We start from the raw sequence: 17903 nt of genomic DNA, 5'->3' as shown, positions 1-17903 counted from the left end.
CGTATTGTGTATAGGAGAGGTCGCAATTTACGCGATAAATTGGTTCATGCCAACTGCCAGCCACTTAAGAAAATTAGCCAAGCTCTTTTACGCCCTCTACCAAATGGTAGCTATAAATGCAGAGGATGCGCACAGTGCAACAATATTGTAACGACCCTGGGCGGGTCGCTACAATATGATGAAGTGTGAATATTTCTGTCACCCACACACAGGAAAAAGGTTCCAAATAAATGACATTATTACGTGTTCCACCACCCATGTTATTTACATTATTAAATGTCCATGTGGGCTCTGTTATGTCGGTGAAACCACCCGCTCTCTCAAACAGAGAATTAGTGAACATAAAAGTTCAATCAGGAGAAACGACAGGGATTATCCAGTCGCTGTACATTTCAATGACCTGAAGCATGACATTTCCACCTTTAGATTTTGTGGCATAGAGAAAGTTAAGATATCAGACAGGGGAGGTGATATTAATAATACTCTGAGTAAAAGAGAATGTTTTTGGATTTTCACCCTGCAGACATTATTTCCAAAAGGATTTAATGATGAAATGCCTATGTATGTTATGCTGTGAATTGGAACATGAAATGTGTGTCTCTTGTAGATTATTCTGACGTTTTTCATATGAATTACCCAATGACCAATGAAAACTTTCTATGTCCTCATTGAGATTATACAGAAGTGTTCAATACACCTTATTTATACACTTTTGTAATATTTATGAAATGCATATTGTTATATTTGGTAGCACTTATTTGTTTTTTCCTTTGCCTCCAACCCCCTTCGATATGTAGAACGGATGTGGGTGGGGCCAGGTCTACATAAGGGTGCAACTTTCAAAAAATCCCAAAAGCTCTGACGAAGGCCGTGTGGCCGATACGTAAGCTTATTAAATATCGGTGATACTATCAAGAGCAGTGTGCGGTTTCCTTTTTCCTTCATCTTGTTCAATTGTTGCCATGCACCTGCAAATAAGATTGCTCAGATGTGCCAGTGCCTTTTTGAATTTGAATGACTCCAACCTAAATGTATTTAAACTTCCGACTTCAACTGTATGTGCCCTCTGTTCCCCATTGTCCTTGTCGGTTATTGTTACCACGTCCTTTGGTCCTGTGAGTACCTCTGCTATCGTATCGGCTTCCATGCTGCGTGTTATTGTGCACTTGTTTTATGGGTCTCGTCCCATGTATTATTTAGAGGTTTACACCTCGCCCTTTGTTTGGGTGGAGAAAATAAAATAAAAACTATTTTGTATTCCTGTGCCTGTCTCCAATCTTTAGACAATGTGACACTTATAATCTGATAATTGTGACTTAGAATCTCATTATTCTGATTTACTAACTTGTAATGACTTACTTTAGTAATAATGCCCGAGAAGCCGGTATTTGGAGAATATAGTGGCACGGGTGTTGTTAGGCCTCAGACGAAGTTGAGGGCCCTAAAACCATGCTAATATATCCTCCAAACACTGGCTTCGACAGCATTATCACTATTATACAAAGATTACTAAACCTATTCAAATAATAATTGACATATTTTCATTAAAAACGTTAATATGATGAATTTAATCATACCGTTTCATCCTTCCACGAGATATAGTCACGACACAAATCTAGGGTTAGTACCCAAGCCGGCTCAGTTGCTAGAGAAGCGACCCAGTCATTAAGTCATTGTGTTCTAAATCTATGGACACGACCCAGTCGTTTGTTCTAAATGTTACGTTGCCATGATGGCTGGCAATGTTCTTATCCCTTGCTTGCTAGCTAGACAACTTTGGCTAACACAGTCACGTCAAACAGTGTACCCAGAATAACAGCAAAGTGGCTGCATTTGCGTTTGTTTAAGCTGTTTCCTAGTGATTTTGGGGGGATACATCCACAACAATGAGCTAATGATGTGCGATTTCACCTGGCATAGAACATTTACTATCTCACTGTTCAGAAGAGATAGCCAACTACACAGCTAATACAATCGCTTCAAACTGAAACTGTAATGACAGTCAACTAGCTGCATTTATTGTTCTTCTATTAACATTCTTCTTATACATCCATAAACATTATGCAGATTCATGATTTCGACTGGCTGAGAAAAGCTGCCAGCCTGTCTGTTACGTCCTGACTCCCAACATGTTCATTACCATAGTACAGCTGGAGATCGAATTTCAATATTCAAACAATGTTGCAAATGTCGGAGAGACAGACTGCAAGGTTATTACAAATCTCTGTGGTTCAAAACCAAATGCTAGTCTAAAAGAAAGTGGAGATAATGTCTATATGCTTTTAACAATGAAATGGGAGATAATGTCTAGATGCTTTTTAGAGTGCGGATCTAATATATAAATTGCCTGGCTGAGCTGATGAGACAGTGGATTTCGCAGTCAGATGGAACAGAGTACGCGCATTTTAACATCACAGATTTAGCCGGTGGTAACTTGTGGAATAGACACCGGCTGGAATACGGTTTTAACCAATCAGCATCCAGAATTAGACCCACCCGTTGTATAATATCTCATAATTGTTACTTACAGTGCATATCTCATAATAATGACTGGTTATCTCATAATAATGACTTACTATCTCATAATAATGACTCCCTATCTCATAACTCGTAGTCCAATTATTTTTTTGTCGTGGCAGGAACGGGCTTCCATACAACTTCCATATAAACTTTTTAACATTTTTTTAATGGTCAAGCGTGAAAAGCCAATGAAGGCATCGGATAGAAGTAGCTTAAATTAGTCTTTGATCTTAAAGTCTAGTGAAAAGCAGCATGGGACTGGATCCAGGAAGTAGGCCTAAGGTGGAAAATGTGAGCAAATAGGTTAAAAAAACGAATGGTTTGCATTTATGTAGCCCTAATTATATTTACTCTTGACCTAACAACAATAGAAAGAATAAAAAAGGAGACCATAGAATGAATAGCTATTGTTAAGCTATATACTGTAGGTCAAGAGTAGCCTGGTTGCCGTCTCTGCGCAGCTATTAAATCAAATAAAATTGTATTTGTCACATGCGCCGAACACAACAGGTGTAGACCTTTCAGTGAAATTCTTACTTACAAGCTCAAACCAACAATGCAGTTAAAAAAATTACAAATGAAAAAACGACCTAAAAAAATTAAAAATAACAATAGCGAGGCTATATAGAGAGGGTACAGTGACTATGAATAGATAATAACAGAGAGTAGCAGCAGTCTAAAAGGGAGGGCAATGCAAATAGTCTGGGTAGCCATTTGATTAGATGTTGAGGAGTCTTATGGCTTGGGGTAGAAGCTGTTTCGAAGCCTCTTGGACCTAGACTTGGTACTCCGGTACCACTTGCCATGCGGTAGCAGAGAGAAAAGTCTATGACTAGGGTGGCTGGAGTCTTAGGGCCGTACGCACTACCCTCTGTAGTGCATTGCGGTCGGAGGCCGAACAGTTGCCATAGCAGGCAGTGATGCAACCAGTCAGGATGCTCTCGATGGTGCAGCTGTAGAACCTTTTGAGGATCTGAGGACACATGCCAGATCTTTTCAGTCTCCTGAGGGGGAATAGGTTTTGTCGTGCACTTTCACAACTGTCTTGGTGTGCTTGGACCATGTTAGTTTGTTGGTGATGTGGACACCAAGGAACTTGAAGCTCTCAACCTGCTCCACTACAGCCCCGTCAATGAGAATGGGGGCATGCTCGGTCCCCCTTTTCCAGTAGTCCACAATCATCTCCTTTGTCTTGATCACGTTGAGGGAGTTTGTTGTCCTGGCACCAAACGGCCAGGTCTCTGACCTCCTCCCTATAGGCTATCTTATCATTGTTGATCAAGCCTACCACTGTTGTGTCATTGGCAAACTTAATGATGGTGTTGGAGTCGTACCTGGCCGTGCAGTCATGAGTGAACAGGGAGTACAGGAGGGGACTGAGCATGTATCCCTGAGGGGCCCCCGTTTTGAGGATCAGCGTGGTAGATGTGTTGTTACCTACCCTTACCACCTGGTGGCAGCCTGTCAGGAAGTCCAGGATCCAGTTGCAGAGGGAGGTGTTTAGTCCCAGGGTCCTTAGCTTAGTTATGAGCTTTGAGGGCACTATGGTGTTGAACGCTGAGCTGTAGTCAGTGAATTAGTATTCTCATATAGGTGTTCCTTTTGTTCAGGTGGGAAAGGGCAATGTGGAGTGCAATCGAGATTGCATCATCTATGGATCTGTTAGGGCGGTATGCAAATTAGAGTGGGTCTAGGGTTTCTGGGATAAGGGTGTTGATGTGAGCCATGACCAGCCTTTCAAAGCACTTCATGGCTAAAGACATGAGTGCTATGGGTCTATAGTCATTTATGCAGGTTACCTTAGTGTTCTTGGACACAGGGACTATGGTGGTCTGCTTGAAACATGTTGGTATTACAGACTCAGACAGGGAGAGGTTGAAAATGTCAGTGAAGACACTTGCCAGTTGGTCAGCGCGTGCTCGGATTATTTGTCCTGGTAATCCATCTGGCCCTGCGACCTTGTGAATGTTGACCTGTTTAAAGGTCTTACTCACATCGGCTGCGGAGAGCGTGATCACACAGTCGTCTGGAACAGCTGATGCTCTTATGCATGTTTCAGTGTTACTTGCCTCGAAGCGAGCATAAAAGTACATTTAGCTCGTCTGGTTGGCTCGTGTCACTTGGCAGCTCTCGGCTTAGCTTCCCTTTGTAGTCTGTAATAGTTTGCAAGCCCTGTCACATCCGACGAGTGTCGGAGCCGGTGTTGTACGATTTGATCTTAATTCTTTAATGATGCTTTGCCTATTTGATGGTTCGTCGGATGGCATAGCGGGATTTCTTATATGCTTCCGGGTTAGAGTCCCGCTCTTTGAAAGCGGCAGCTCTACCCTTTAGCTCAGTGAGGATATTGCCTGTAATCCATGGCTTCTGGTTGGGGTATGTACGTACAGTCACTGTGGGGGGGACGTCATCGATGCACTTATTAACGAAGCCAGTGACTGATGTGGTGTACTCCTCAATGCCATCGGAAGAATCCCGGAACATATTTCAGTCTGTGCTATTGCATTCCACTCCTTTGCAAGTACTAAGTCAGGAGGTGAGCAATACATTTATTAGAAATGGAGCATTGCAGTGGAATACACTTTCACATGCACAGTGATTTGGATTATGTCTTAATGGGTAGTTGTTTTATCAAAATATAATAATAGTTTCAATAAAATAATTATATAATCTCTACCTCCATTTTATTGCAATATAGAGGGATTGCTACAGTAAACCTTTCTTCAACACCATCACTATTCTTTTAGTGTACATACTAGATTTTGAYATGTACCATTTCACATGCTACACAGTATTGGACAGTTTGTTATGTGGTCATCTCTGTCATGGTAATTGAACCAGTAATTATGTTAAGGCTGGAGCCTCAAATATCTGCTGAATGCCATCTGACATGTCTGATGTTTTTTTGTTATTTGCCCCAGGCTCCATCCATCAAGGACAAGCCAGGAGCAATAATAGCCCACACAAAGTTAATGTACATCCACAGACACCTAGGCCAGAAAACAGCTATCAATTCTCCTCTGATTAGCAAACCAAAGACTTCATAACTTGTCTCACTGCCTGTCTGTTTAGACAAAGTCCCCCCATCAAAGTCATAACTTTGCATTACATTGTGCAGCTGAAACTGGCTAGACTAGCTTAAGAAAATAGGCAAAGGAGTCTGTCAGAATTAGATTTTGGATCTGGCATCCTGCAGTGACCCTGGACCAGTTAGACCAGTTCTATAAGGTTAGCCCACAGTAAGCAGAAAGGCTTGGGTCTGGCAGATTCTGTACATCTATTTTGATCAGGCAATGGAATTTACATGAAAAGTAGCATTGACATTTACTTTACATTAGTTATTGTCGTATTTAATGTGTTTTTCTATATAGTAGTAGCCTTGGTTATCGTGGCTATACGTGTGCAATTTCATAGGGAGTATGCCTCTAGTGCACCTGAACTCCTCTCCTCTGTTTTTACGCGGGGCGCACGGTTGGGATGCGCCGCCGTTTTGTCATAGCTATGATTGTTGGGGCGTTGTCTTGTTATGGACGGAGACCATAACCATGCTACTCCCCGCCACAGCGCACGACTCCCCGGCGTTTTGCAAGGTTTTGTTTATTTGGCTCTCTTTCCCCGCCCCCCGATGAATAAATTAGTCAGGCAACACCTGTTTTCTCAGAAAGGTATTGTAGGTGTGTCCTGAAAATGCAAAGATGGTAGAGAGTTGTTAAAATTGAAAGTGTCATCCGAGTTTAGGCAGCGACGATATGAAGTATCTCGAGGTAACAACGCTTCTCTCGGTTCTGGCCGTGGTGTTTTTACGCGGGGCGCACGGTTGGGATGCGCCGCCGTTTTGTCATAGCTATGATTGTCCTGAGTTCACGGTCGTTAATAAATATGAAGTAAGTGAATATAGAGATCTATGACAAATATGATAACTGATGTAAGAAGCTTGAGATGTAGTTGTTAAATAGTCTAGCGTTGTTTTTATTTGAACAGGACTTTGAGGAACGTGCGTACCAAGTGAGCCGCTGGATAACCGTCGACAGTCTGGGTGTCTCTGACCACGACGTGAAGGCTGGATTCACGAAACTGTGGGACTACACCCAGTGGGACAATCAAGCAGGTGGATGTCTCAATATTGTTTAAACTGCAATAATGACCTTATTGATTAATTGCAAGTTCTATTATGCAGTATTGTGTTTTACTGAAATGTGCTTCAAGGAAATTCAATACTAATGTAGCCAACAAATGTTCAATACCAATTAAATGTTAATTCCCCTATTTAGTGGACATTCGTTATGTAATTGTTTTATCATGGCATATCAAGGTTATTCGCTTATAAATCAATTTATTTTAGGCCAAATAGCTTAGATTGACTCTTGGATATGGAGACTCGGCGGTGGCTTCATAAACCGAGTGTTCCGGTTTTCAGGGGAATTGGAAAGAGAACGTGTGACACAAATTCCGCTTTTGGACATTAACAAGGCAACACTCCATCTTAATTCCTCCTCCACATTTACTGGATTGGTTGAACAGTGCAGAAGAGAACCTCCCCCGACAGTTTTTTTCCTTCTCGGCAAGACCAGTGTGTAGGGGAAGTAGTTTCAGGCGTTTATTTTACGCCTGCTAAATTAGGTTAAATGTATCGAGTTATATGTCCACAGCCGTTGGAGGCTCGGGCAGAACGGTACATCTCAGGCACACAAGCAGCATAGCGCTGCAATGCTTATAGTCTACTGCAGCGATATGAAAGTGTCCCATTTGTTCTATGACAAACACACGTCGATTTGATCGGAATTTAAAATAAATCAAATTGAACACAATGTGAAGAAATCACTTTGTTTACCACAGAGGGACACACTTTATATTATATTAAAACTGGGATTGTGACAAATCAGTTGATTCGCTAGTCAACTCTGGTACGTTCACTGGGAGAGAGACAACAATGAATGAGAGCAGTCCACCAGGGAATTAGTAGGATTTTCCCGGATCACTTGTAATCTAAAAATGATTACAGTATAAGGCAGCTCAAATCTTATATCATGTCAATTGTAAAGTTGAGTATATGTAGATTAAGCCCTATTCCCCTATTTTTCATGAATAGGTTGTTCATAGCATATGAAGTTTGAAAATAAAATCTACGATGTACAATTTTTCATTTTATTTACTATAGCAGTACATACTAGTGGACAAATTGCATACAAATCATAGATAAATAATAAATACCCCAAAAAGCAGGACATCTGAGCTTTCTAACTGTACGTGTCATTACTAAGTACTGTTTATGGCCCTCTTATGAAGATATGTTTAATATGACCATCCACTTAACATTAACATTCAACATTAAAGAGAAAAATACCTATTATTACACGGTAGCCTAGTAACATAGACAAGTGCAGTGTAATTCAGTAGCCTACACAACTGGAAACCTACCTGTTGGAATGCACAATTAAAATTAAAATTATCTAAAGGATGAATAATTTGAATGAATATCATCTTTCAATGAGCCCTTTTTTTTTATCTGGTTTTTGGTTGTAAAATGTATGTTGTGTTTTTTATCATTCCTTCTCAGGTGAACATGTCAATACTCATACCTGGCCTGCACTTATTTCTACGACTGAGGTAGAGGATGGTGGAGAGAAGCATGCATCGCTCTCTTTCTATGTGGCTCCAGAAGATACAGTCCTCCCCACTCCCAATGATGCCTCAATCAGGAACGAGACTATGCCTGCCTGCACCATATATGTCAGGTGAAGAACCACCATTGCCATCCTGTTTCACTAACTAGGGGCCAAATCCTGCTGTTTAAGTCCATGTCTCTGTTTTTTAACTCTCTTTCTCTCTCTCTCAGGATTTTCAGTGGTTTTCCGTCACAGTACAACTTCCAGGAAAATTTGAAGAAGCTACGTGATGCCCTGACACAGGCTGGGAAAGCCTTTGACTCCCACCGGTTCATTGCGGCAGGGTATGAAGGCCCGTGGACTCTGATTGGCCGACACAATGAGGTCTGGATCCACGCCGCCTGAGGAAGGCAGATGAAACTAATAAACACAGAGATTTAAAATGGTGGCATATAGTGTGCGCCATTTGGAATGTTCAATTAGTACACTATGAAAGTTGATATGTCAACTACAAAATGTAATTGGTGTATTGCCTTAAACTAAATGATTTGCTACCTCAGAATACTGTAGCTACTTTTATCTCATCCAACCATCCAACCATGGCAATTTCTAAATTGGTTGAGAGACTTCTAGTATACATGTGAAGCCATTACTGTGTCCGATAGAAGAACATACTAGAGTTTCTTCACTTTGGGGGAGTGGCTTTCCATAGTCTTTACTAGCTAAATATATTTTTGGGCACCCGTTCTTTTAAAATTATAATCTTTCAACCATCTACCTGTCGTAAGTCAAACAGATGAGTTTTAGTAAAATATTGATTCAGTATTGTAATCTACAAACACAAGTTGCAGTTTTTTTAAACATCGATCCCTAGCATTTTATCAACAATCTTTATTTACACTATAAATGATTTGTTCTATAAATGATTTTGTCTTTCTACTGCCACTTATATACCTAGTCTCTTGTAAAATATATTTTGCAATCTCAATGGCCTGCTCCTGGGTAAATAAAGTTCAGATGAGAACGATAACAACATGCTGTATAAGAAAGTGAAGTTAGTCCACAGTCTCAGGTTAATTCTCTGCCAGAGTGATTAGAAAGCRACTGGTTTTAGGAATGTTGTGCAGCAAGTAACCTCAAAAGTACCTAGCCACATTCTCAGAATATCATTCTCAATTTCCRCAAGAGATCATCACAGTAAAGACACATGAGAAGCTGACATATTCTATAATCTCAGAGTAGTGATTCTTACAGATAGATGTACTTTTGTACCCACAAATTGCTTTACTTATATATTAATGTAAATCAATAAAAATATAAATATAACCAGCTTTGYTTTTAGAATCTTTTGTTGACAAGGAACAAGGAAGTGGTTGGATGCATGTCAGACATGACAATGTTGTGCTGTTTTTCACCAAAATGATTCACATTTACCCTGAAGTACCCCACCATACCAGATTGACCACTTCTGCTTTGACCATCTAACCCCCACCCTCAAAATAGCCTAGGTGAAGTATGTGAATTTTCTTATTTTATGTGTTATGTTTGTTTTATACATGGACATTCCTTTTAGACTGTGCCAAACACGTTTACTGACCCTTTTCAATGGTATTGACTGTCTTGTACTAAGAGCTGAATTCTAAATTGAGATTCACACTGCCATGTACAAACCTAATCTTCCTTTCACTGAAACTGCACATCATCTGCATATTAAATGAGCCTGTATGGACAGGAACCCGAGCTGTTTTGAAATTGCTCGTCRCTGCCTGTAAACAAGCCTGGTTTGAATCTCGCCCTCATCAACCCACTTGACCTACCGCTGAAACTGAGTTAATTAATTACCTATTGTATCTGTAGTGGGGGTGATAACAAATTACTAACGYGCTCATCGTTTCTGATAATACAGAAATGTTTGTCTTTTATAGCATGGCCATCTAGTGATTGCCCTCTACAGGTGAGCAGGAGCAGTATTTTTAAGCACAATACTGTGGGTAAACTGTTGGTATGGTATGGCATTGATTTGAATCAGTAGGCTACATGKCTGTGTGTTGTCAGGAGGGGTAATCTGGGTTAGCCCACAAGGGASAAAGCTATGTGGGTTTGGTATGTGACTGATTCAGGAACAGCCTAATTGGGCCCCAGTGTTTCCCAAAGGACCAAGAACTGTGATGACGTTGCGTGTTTACTTCCTGGTTTGGCTTATTTGTGCTGGAGCAGAGAAATAGGAGCCAGCCATGACCTGATCACTGCAGTGTTACATACAAACAAAACAGAGAGAGACAGGAGAGGAAAGGAAAGGAGAGTTATACCTACCATCTCACAGATTATTTATAAAAGACAACTCTTTAAGTAGACATTAGTAGGGAAGAAGCGTTATGGTACTATGCAGCCATCATTTAATTTGCCTGCTGTGATGTACAATTATGTCCTGTAGATGGTGGTGTTKCTTTTCTGGATTGTAGCTTTGTCCAAGGTAACAATTACTGACAGCAGTGGAAAAACTTGGGTTTCTGCATCATCTCATTAGAGATACAAGGTTCTTTGTAAAAATGTAGGAGTTGTTGGAAATATTAATGAAATTGAGATGATTTATTGATTATAGCTGCTATATTTTTTGGTCAGCCTCCAAAACCTGCACTGTTGATAACAATTCAATTCCAAGGGTGTGTGTGTGYGTGCGTGCATGTGTGCGTTTGTGAGAGAGTGTGTTGGTGTGTGTGCATGGCAGGACTGGAAGTGTGCAGTGTGTGACTACAATGTGTTCACACTATACATCGGCATCGCTTGGTGAAACATCGGAAGCCATTCACTTTCAATGGAAGGAAAGCAAGAGAAGTGGAGTGGGTGGGGGACCGTTGAGCGATGTGCGCATGGGCGAGRGAGCTGAACAAGGTAGGACTAAAGTTGGGTAAATCTGAACTTCATGCAAATCCTCTGCGATATTGCGACTCGAGTGACCAGTCGAAGCTCACCATAGCTTCCAGCCCCTACTGGAGTAGCTGAAAATGGCTGTTGATACCTAGCACTACCTAGCTTGCTTGCTAGTTAGCATCCACATGAGGGAGAAACTAGCGTGGCTAGGYGAGTKCCGCTTGTGTAGTCAAAACCRGGCTTTCAATCCATATTKCTGAAGTTCAGCGTTACASCGTGATTGAAATTTTAAAGTCAATTGCACTTCCTGATTTGGCCTAGTTTTTCATCAATGCTCATTAAGAAATGTTAGTGGCCATGACAGAAGGCAAACAAGAGTTGTCTTGGGGGTGTGGTTTGATATGGGTGATTMTTGGGTGTGACTTTGTCATTCAATCACAACAAACAAGTGCAGTAGTGAAAACAGCGAAGTAAGATAAGCTAGCTTTGCTAAGGAGAGAGCGACGTTTTGAAGTTGAGGACTTCTCCCCTCCTGACTGACTCGCCATCTCAAGAAGGTCAGATAATTCAGTTATATGTGTAGCCTGAAGCCTGCGCTGACCTTGTGTTTAGCTAAGCTGACAGCAGCTACCAAGCATAGGTTGGTGATAGCTGAACCTGGCTATACAATCTAGATTATATTTATCTGCCAAATCAGTTATGTCAAGATAGCAAGAGCCAGTGTCTGGAATGTGTATTATAAGACACTCATTCTATACTGAACAAAAATATAAACGCCACATGCAACAATTTCAAAGATTTTACTCAGTTAACAGTACATGTAAGGAAATCAGTCAATTTAAATAAATTCATTACGCCCTAATCTATGGATTTCACATGAATGGGAATACAGATATGCATCTGTTGGTCACAGATACCTTAAACAAGAAAGGTAGGGGAATGGATCAGAAAACCAGTCAGTATCTGGTGTGACCACCATTTGCCTCATGCAGCGTGACACACTTCCTGATCAGGCTGTTGATTGTGGCCTGTGGAATGTTGTCCCACTCCTCTTCAATGTCTGTGCGAAGTTGCTGGATATGGAACACAGTCGTACACATTGATCCAGAGCATCGCAAACATGCTCAATGGGTGACAGGTCTGGTGAGTATGCAAGCCATGGAAGAACTGGGACTTTTTCAGCTTCAAGGAATTGTGTACAGATCCTTGCGACATGGGGCTGTGCATTATCATGCTGAAACATGAGGTCATGGCGGCAGATGAATGGCATGACAATGGGCCTCAGGATCTTTTGCCTGCCCATACCATAACCCCACCGCCACCATGGGACACTCTCCACTACTGTGGAGACGATACTACCTACTGGGAGTTGAATGCACACAGTCTTCAGTCAGCTCAGCTGTCCTACAACACAATATTCTATAACTGGCTCGTCCTCCTTATGTCCGCTGGTAAATCTTTCCCGGAAGACAAATCCCAGAACTAATATCCCTACATGTGGACAATTGCACAAAATCGCCCAGCGACTGTACATACATCAACAACAAAAAATTATGAATGTGTTCGTGTTACAAAGACAAAACATTTTCTACTGTAATTATCATATTAATGTGCTTATAAAGACAGTATGCCAACACTTAACCTAACATATCAGTTGTGTGCGGAGTACAACTTCAGCTATCTAACCAGAACTAGAATGGCATTTCTATTTCTATGGTCCATTTGCCCAAATCTAAGGATTGGGCTGTCTAACACACTGACACGATTGGGTTCAGGTCCGGGCTCTGGCTGGGCCACTCAAGGACATTCAGAAACTTGTCCCAAAGACACTCCTGCGTTGTCTTGGCTGTGTGCTTAAGGTCATTGTCCTGCTGGAAGGTGAACCTTCACCCAAGACTGAGGTCCTGAGCGCTCTGGAGCAGGTTTTCACCAAGGATCTCTCTGTACYTTGCTCCATTCATCTGTGCCTCAATCCTGACTAGTTTCCCAGTCCYTGTCGCTGAAAAACATCCCCACAGGATGATGCTGCCACMRCCATCCTTCWGACATGACGCTTGTCCTTCAAGCCAAAGAGTTCAATCTTRGTTTCATCAGACCCGAGAATATTGATTCTCATGGTCTGAGAGYCTTTAGGTGCCTTTTGGCAAACTCCAAGMGGGCTGTCATGTGCCTTTTACTAAGGAGTGGCTCCGTCTGGCCACTCTACCATGAAGGCCTGATTGGTGGAGTCCTGCAGAGATGGTTGTCCTTCTGGAAGGTTCTCCCATCTCCACAGAGGAACTCTGGAGCTCTGTCAGAGTGACCATTGGGTTCTTGGTCACCTCCCTGACCAAGGCCCTTCTCCCCTGATTGCTCAGTTTAGCCGGGCGGCCAGCTCTAGGAAGGGTCTTGGTGGTTCCAAACTTCTTCCATTTAAGAATGATGGAGGCCGCTGTGTTCTTGGGGACCTTCAATGCTGCAGACATTTTTTGGTACCCACCCAGATATGTGCTTCAACACAATCCTGTCTCCAAGATCATTGGAAACAGGATGCACCTGAGCTCAATTTCGAATCTCATAGCAAATGGTCTGAATACTTATGTAAAGAAAGTATTTCTGTTTTATATTTTTATTAACTTTTCAAAAAAATTCTAAAAAAATATTTTCGCTGTCATTATTGTGTATTGTGTGTAGATTGATGAGGAAAACAATTAATGTAATACAAAGGCTGTAACGTAACAAATTGTGGAAAATGTCAAAGGGTATGAATACTTTCCGAATGTATTGCAGTTGTAGCAAAATGCTTGTGTTCCTAGCTCCAACAATGCAGTAGTATCTAACAATTCACAACAATACACACAAGTAAAAGAATGGAATATATAAATATTAGGACGAACTATGTCGGAGAGGCATTGACTAAAATACAGTAGAATAGAATACAGTATATACATACACTACCAGTCAAACGTTCTTCAAATACCCAACCTTTGCCTTGATGAAAGGTTGCACACAATCTTGTCATTCTCTCATGGAGCTTCATGAGGTAGTCAGCTGGAATGCATTTCAATTCTTAAAAGTTCATTTGTGCAATTTCTTTCCATCTTAATGCGTTTGAGCCAATCAGTTGTGTTGTGACAAGGTAGGGCTGGTAAACAGAAGATAGTCCTATTTGGTAAAAAACCTGGTCCATATTATGTCAAGAACAGCTCAAATAAGCATAGAGAAACAACAGTCCGTCATTACTTTAAGACATGAAGGTCAGTCAATACGAAAAATGTCAAGAACTTTGAAAGTGCAGTCGCGAAAACCATCAAGTGCTATGATGAAACTGGCTCTCATGAGGACCGCCACAGGAATGGAAGACCCAGAGTTACCTCTGCTGCAGAGGATAMATTCATTRGAGTTACCAGACTCGGAAATTGCAGCCCCAAAAAATGCTTCACAAAGGTCAAGTAACAGACACATCTCAACATCAACTGTTCAGAGGAGACTGTGTGAATCAGGTCTTCATGGTCGATTTGCTGCAAAGAAACCACTACTAAAGGACACCAATAAGTAGAAGAGACTTGCTTGGGCCAAGAAACATGAGCAATTGACCTTAGACCGGTGGAAATGTATCCTTTGGTCTGGAGTCTAAATTTGAGGTTTTTGGTACCAACTGCCGTGTCTTTGTGAGATGCAGMGTAGGTGAACGGATGATCTGGGCATGTCTGGTTCCCACCATGAAGCATGGAGGAGGAGGTTTGATGGTGTGGGGGTGCTTTGCTGGTGACACTGTCTGTGATTTATTTAGAATTTAAGGCACACTTAACCAGCATGGCCACCACAGCATTCTGCAGTGATACGTCATCCCATCTGGTTTGGGCTTGATTTACATTGGCGCGTTATGTTCAGTAGTTCCAAAACATCCGGTTATTTTGCAGAGAACCACATCAATTTACAGAAATACTCATAATAAACATTGCTAAAAGATACAACTGTTATGCATGGAATTTTAGATCCACTTCTCCTTAATGCAACCGCTGTGTCAGATTTCAAAAAAAACTTTATACTTTATTTACACTATAAATGATTTGTTCTATAAATGATTTTGTCTTTCTACTGCCACTTATATACTAGTCTCTTGTAAAATATATTTTGCAATCTCAATGGCCTGCTCCTGGGTAAATAAAGTTCAGATGAGAACGATAACAAACATGCTGTATAAGAAGTGAAGTTAGTCCACAGTCTCAGGTTAATTCTCTGCCAGAGTGATTAGAAAGCAACTGGGTTTTAGGAATGTTGTGCAGCAAGTAACCTCAAAAGTACCTAGCACATCTTCAGAATATATTCTCAATTCCACAAGAGATCATCACAGTAAAGACACATGAGAAGCTGACATATTCTATAATCTCAGAGTAGTATCTTACAGATAGATGTACTTTTGTACCCACAAATTGCTTTACTTATATATTAATGTAAATCAATAAAAATATAAATATAACCAGCTTTGTTTTTAGAATCTTTTTGTTGACAAGGAACAAGGAAGTGGTTGGATGCATGCTCAACATGACAATGTTGTGCTGTTTTTCATTTTTTCACCAAAATGATTCACATTTACCCTGAAGTACCCCACCATACAGATTGACCACTTCTGCTTTGACCATCTAACCCCACCCTCAAAATAGCCTAGGTTGAAGTATGTGAATTTTCTTATTTTATGTGTTTTGTTTTGTTTTATATATGGACATTCCTTTTAGACTGTGCCAAACACGTTTACTGACCCTTTTCAATGGTATTGACTGTCTTGTACTAAGAGCTGAATTCTAAATTGAGATTCACACTGCCATGTACAAACCTAATCTTCCTTCACTGAAACTGCACATCATCTGCATATTAAATGAGCCTGTATGGACAGGAACCCGAGCTGTTTTGAAATTGCTCGTCGCTGCCTGGAAACAAGCCTGGTTTGAATCTCGCCTCATCAACCCCTTGACCTACCGCTGAAACTGAGTTAATTAATTACCTATTGTATCTGTAGTGGGGTGATAACAAATTTACTAACGCGCTCATCGTTTCTGATAATACAGAAATGTTTGTCTTTTATAGCATGGCCATCTAGTGATTGCCCTCTACAGGTGAGCAGGAGCAGTATTTTTAAGCACAATACTGTGGGTAAACTGTTGGTATGGTATGCATTGATTTGAATCAGTAGGCTACATGGCTGTGTGTTGTCAGGAGGGTAATCTGGGTTAACCCACAAGGGAGAAAGCTATGTGGGTTTGGTATGTGACTGATTCAGGAACAGCCTAATTGGGCCCCAGTGTTCCAAAGGACCAAGAACTGTGATGACTTGCGTGTTTACTTCCTGGTTTGGTTTATTGTGCTGAGCAGAGAAATAGGAGCCAGCCATGACCTGATCACTGCAGTGTTACATACAACAAAAACAGAGAGAGACAGGAGAGGAAAGGAAAGGAGAGTTATACCTACCATCTCACAGATTATTTATAAAAGACAACTCTTTAAGTAGACATTAGTAGGAAGAAGCGTTATGGTACTATGCAGCCATCATTTAATTTGCCTGCTGTGGTGTACAATTATGTCCTGTAGATGGTGGTGTTGCTTTTCTGGATTGTAGCTTTGTCCAAGGAACAATTACTGACAGCAGTGAAAAACTTGGGTCTGCATCATCTCATTAGAGATACAAGGTTCTTTTGTAAAAATGTAGGAGTTGTTGGAATATTAATGAATTGAGATGATTTAATTGATTATAGTGCTATATTTTTTGGTCAGCCTCCAAAACCTGCACTGTTGATAACAATTCAATTCCAAGGGTGTGTGTGTGCGGTGCGTGCATGTGTGCGTTTGTGAGAGAGTGTGTTGGTGTTGTGCATGGCAGGACTGGAAGTGTGCAGTGTGTGACTACAATGTGTTCACACTATACATCGGCATCGCTTGGTGAAACATCGGAAGCCATTCACTTTCAATGGAAGGAAAGCAAGAGAAGTGGAGTGGGTGTGGGACCGTTGAGCGATGTGCGCATGGGCGAGAGAGCTGAACAAGGTAGGACTAAAGTTGGGTAAATCTGAACTTTCATGCAAATCCTCTGCGATATTTGCGACTCGAGTGACCAGTCGAAGCTCACCATAGCTTCCAGCCCCTACTGGAGTAGCTGAAAATGGCTGTTGATACTAGCACTACCTAGCTTGCTTGCTAGTTAGCATCCACATGAGGGAGAAACTAGCGTGGCTAGGTGAGTTCCGCTTGTGTAGTCAAACCGGGCTTTCAATCCATATTGCTGAAGTTCAGCGTTACACCGTGATTGAAAATTTAAAAGTCAATTGCACTTCCTGATTTGGCCTAGTTTTTCATCAATGCTCAAAGAAATGTTAGGGCCATGACAGAAGGCAAACAAGAGTTGTCTTGGGGTGTGGTTTATTATGGGTGATTCTTGGGTGTGACTTTGTCATTCAATACAACAAACAATGTCAGTAGTGAAAACAGCGAAGTAAGATAAGCTAGCTTTGCTAAGGAGAGAGCGACGTTTTGAAGTTGAGGACTTCTCCCCTCCTGACTGACTCGCCATCTCAAGAAGTCAGATAATTCAGTTATATGTGTAGCCTGAAGCCTGCGCTGACCTTGTGTTTAGCTAAGCTGACAGCAGCTACCAAGCATAGGTTTTTGTGGATAGCTGAACCTGGCTATACAATCTAGATTATATTTATCTGCCAAATCAGTTTATGTCAAGATAGCAAGAGCCAGTGTCTGGAATGTGTATTATAAGACACTCATTCTATACTGAACAAAAATATAAACGCCACATGCAAACAATTTCAAAGAATTTACTCAGTTACAGTACATATAAGGAAATCAGTCAATTGAAATAAATTTCATTACGCCCAATCTATGGATTTCACATGAATGGGAATACAGATATGCATCTGTTGG

The 17903-nt window shown here is 41.2% G+C and overlaps 1 protein-coding gene across 1 annotated transcript; it reads left to right on the top strand.

Annotated features, from left to right (window-relative positions):
- Positions 1–6243: 6243 nt before the first annotated feature.
- Positions 6244–9168, top strand: soul2 (heme-binding protein soul2). Its single transcript, XM_023970343.2, has 4 exons — positions 6244–6404; positions 6502–6628; positions 8078–8255; positions 8357–9168. The coding sequence occupies exons 1-4, from the start codon at positions 6270–6272 to the stop codon at positions 8529–8531; spliced, it is 615 nt and encodes a 204-aa protein (XP_023826111.1). The 5' UTR covers positions 6244–6269; the 3' UTR covers positions 8532–9168.
- The last annotated feature ends 8735 nt before the right edge of the window (positions 9169–17903 follow it).

The sequence above is a fragment of the Salvelinus sp. IW2-2015 genome, linkage group LG25 (assembly GCF_002910315.2).
Source record: "Salvelinus sp. IW2-2015 linkage group LG25, ASM291031v2, whole genome shotgun sequence".
Classification (NCBI taxonomy): Eukaryota; Metazoa; Chordata; class Actinopteri; order Salmoniformes; family Salmonidae; genus Salvelinus; species Salvelinus sp. IW2-2015.
Note: the sequence above shows the minus strand (reverse complement) of the source record. Positions and strands in the feature narration are given on the sequence as shown.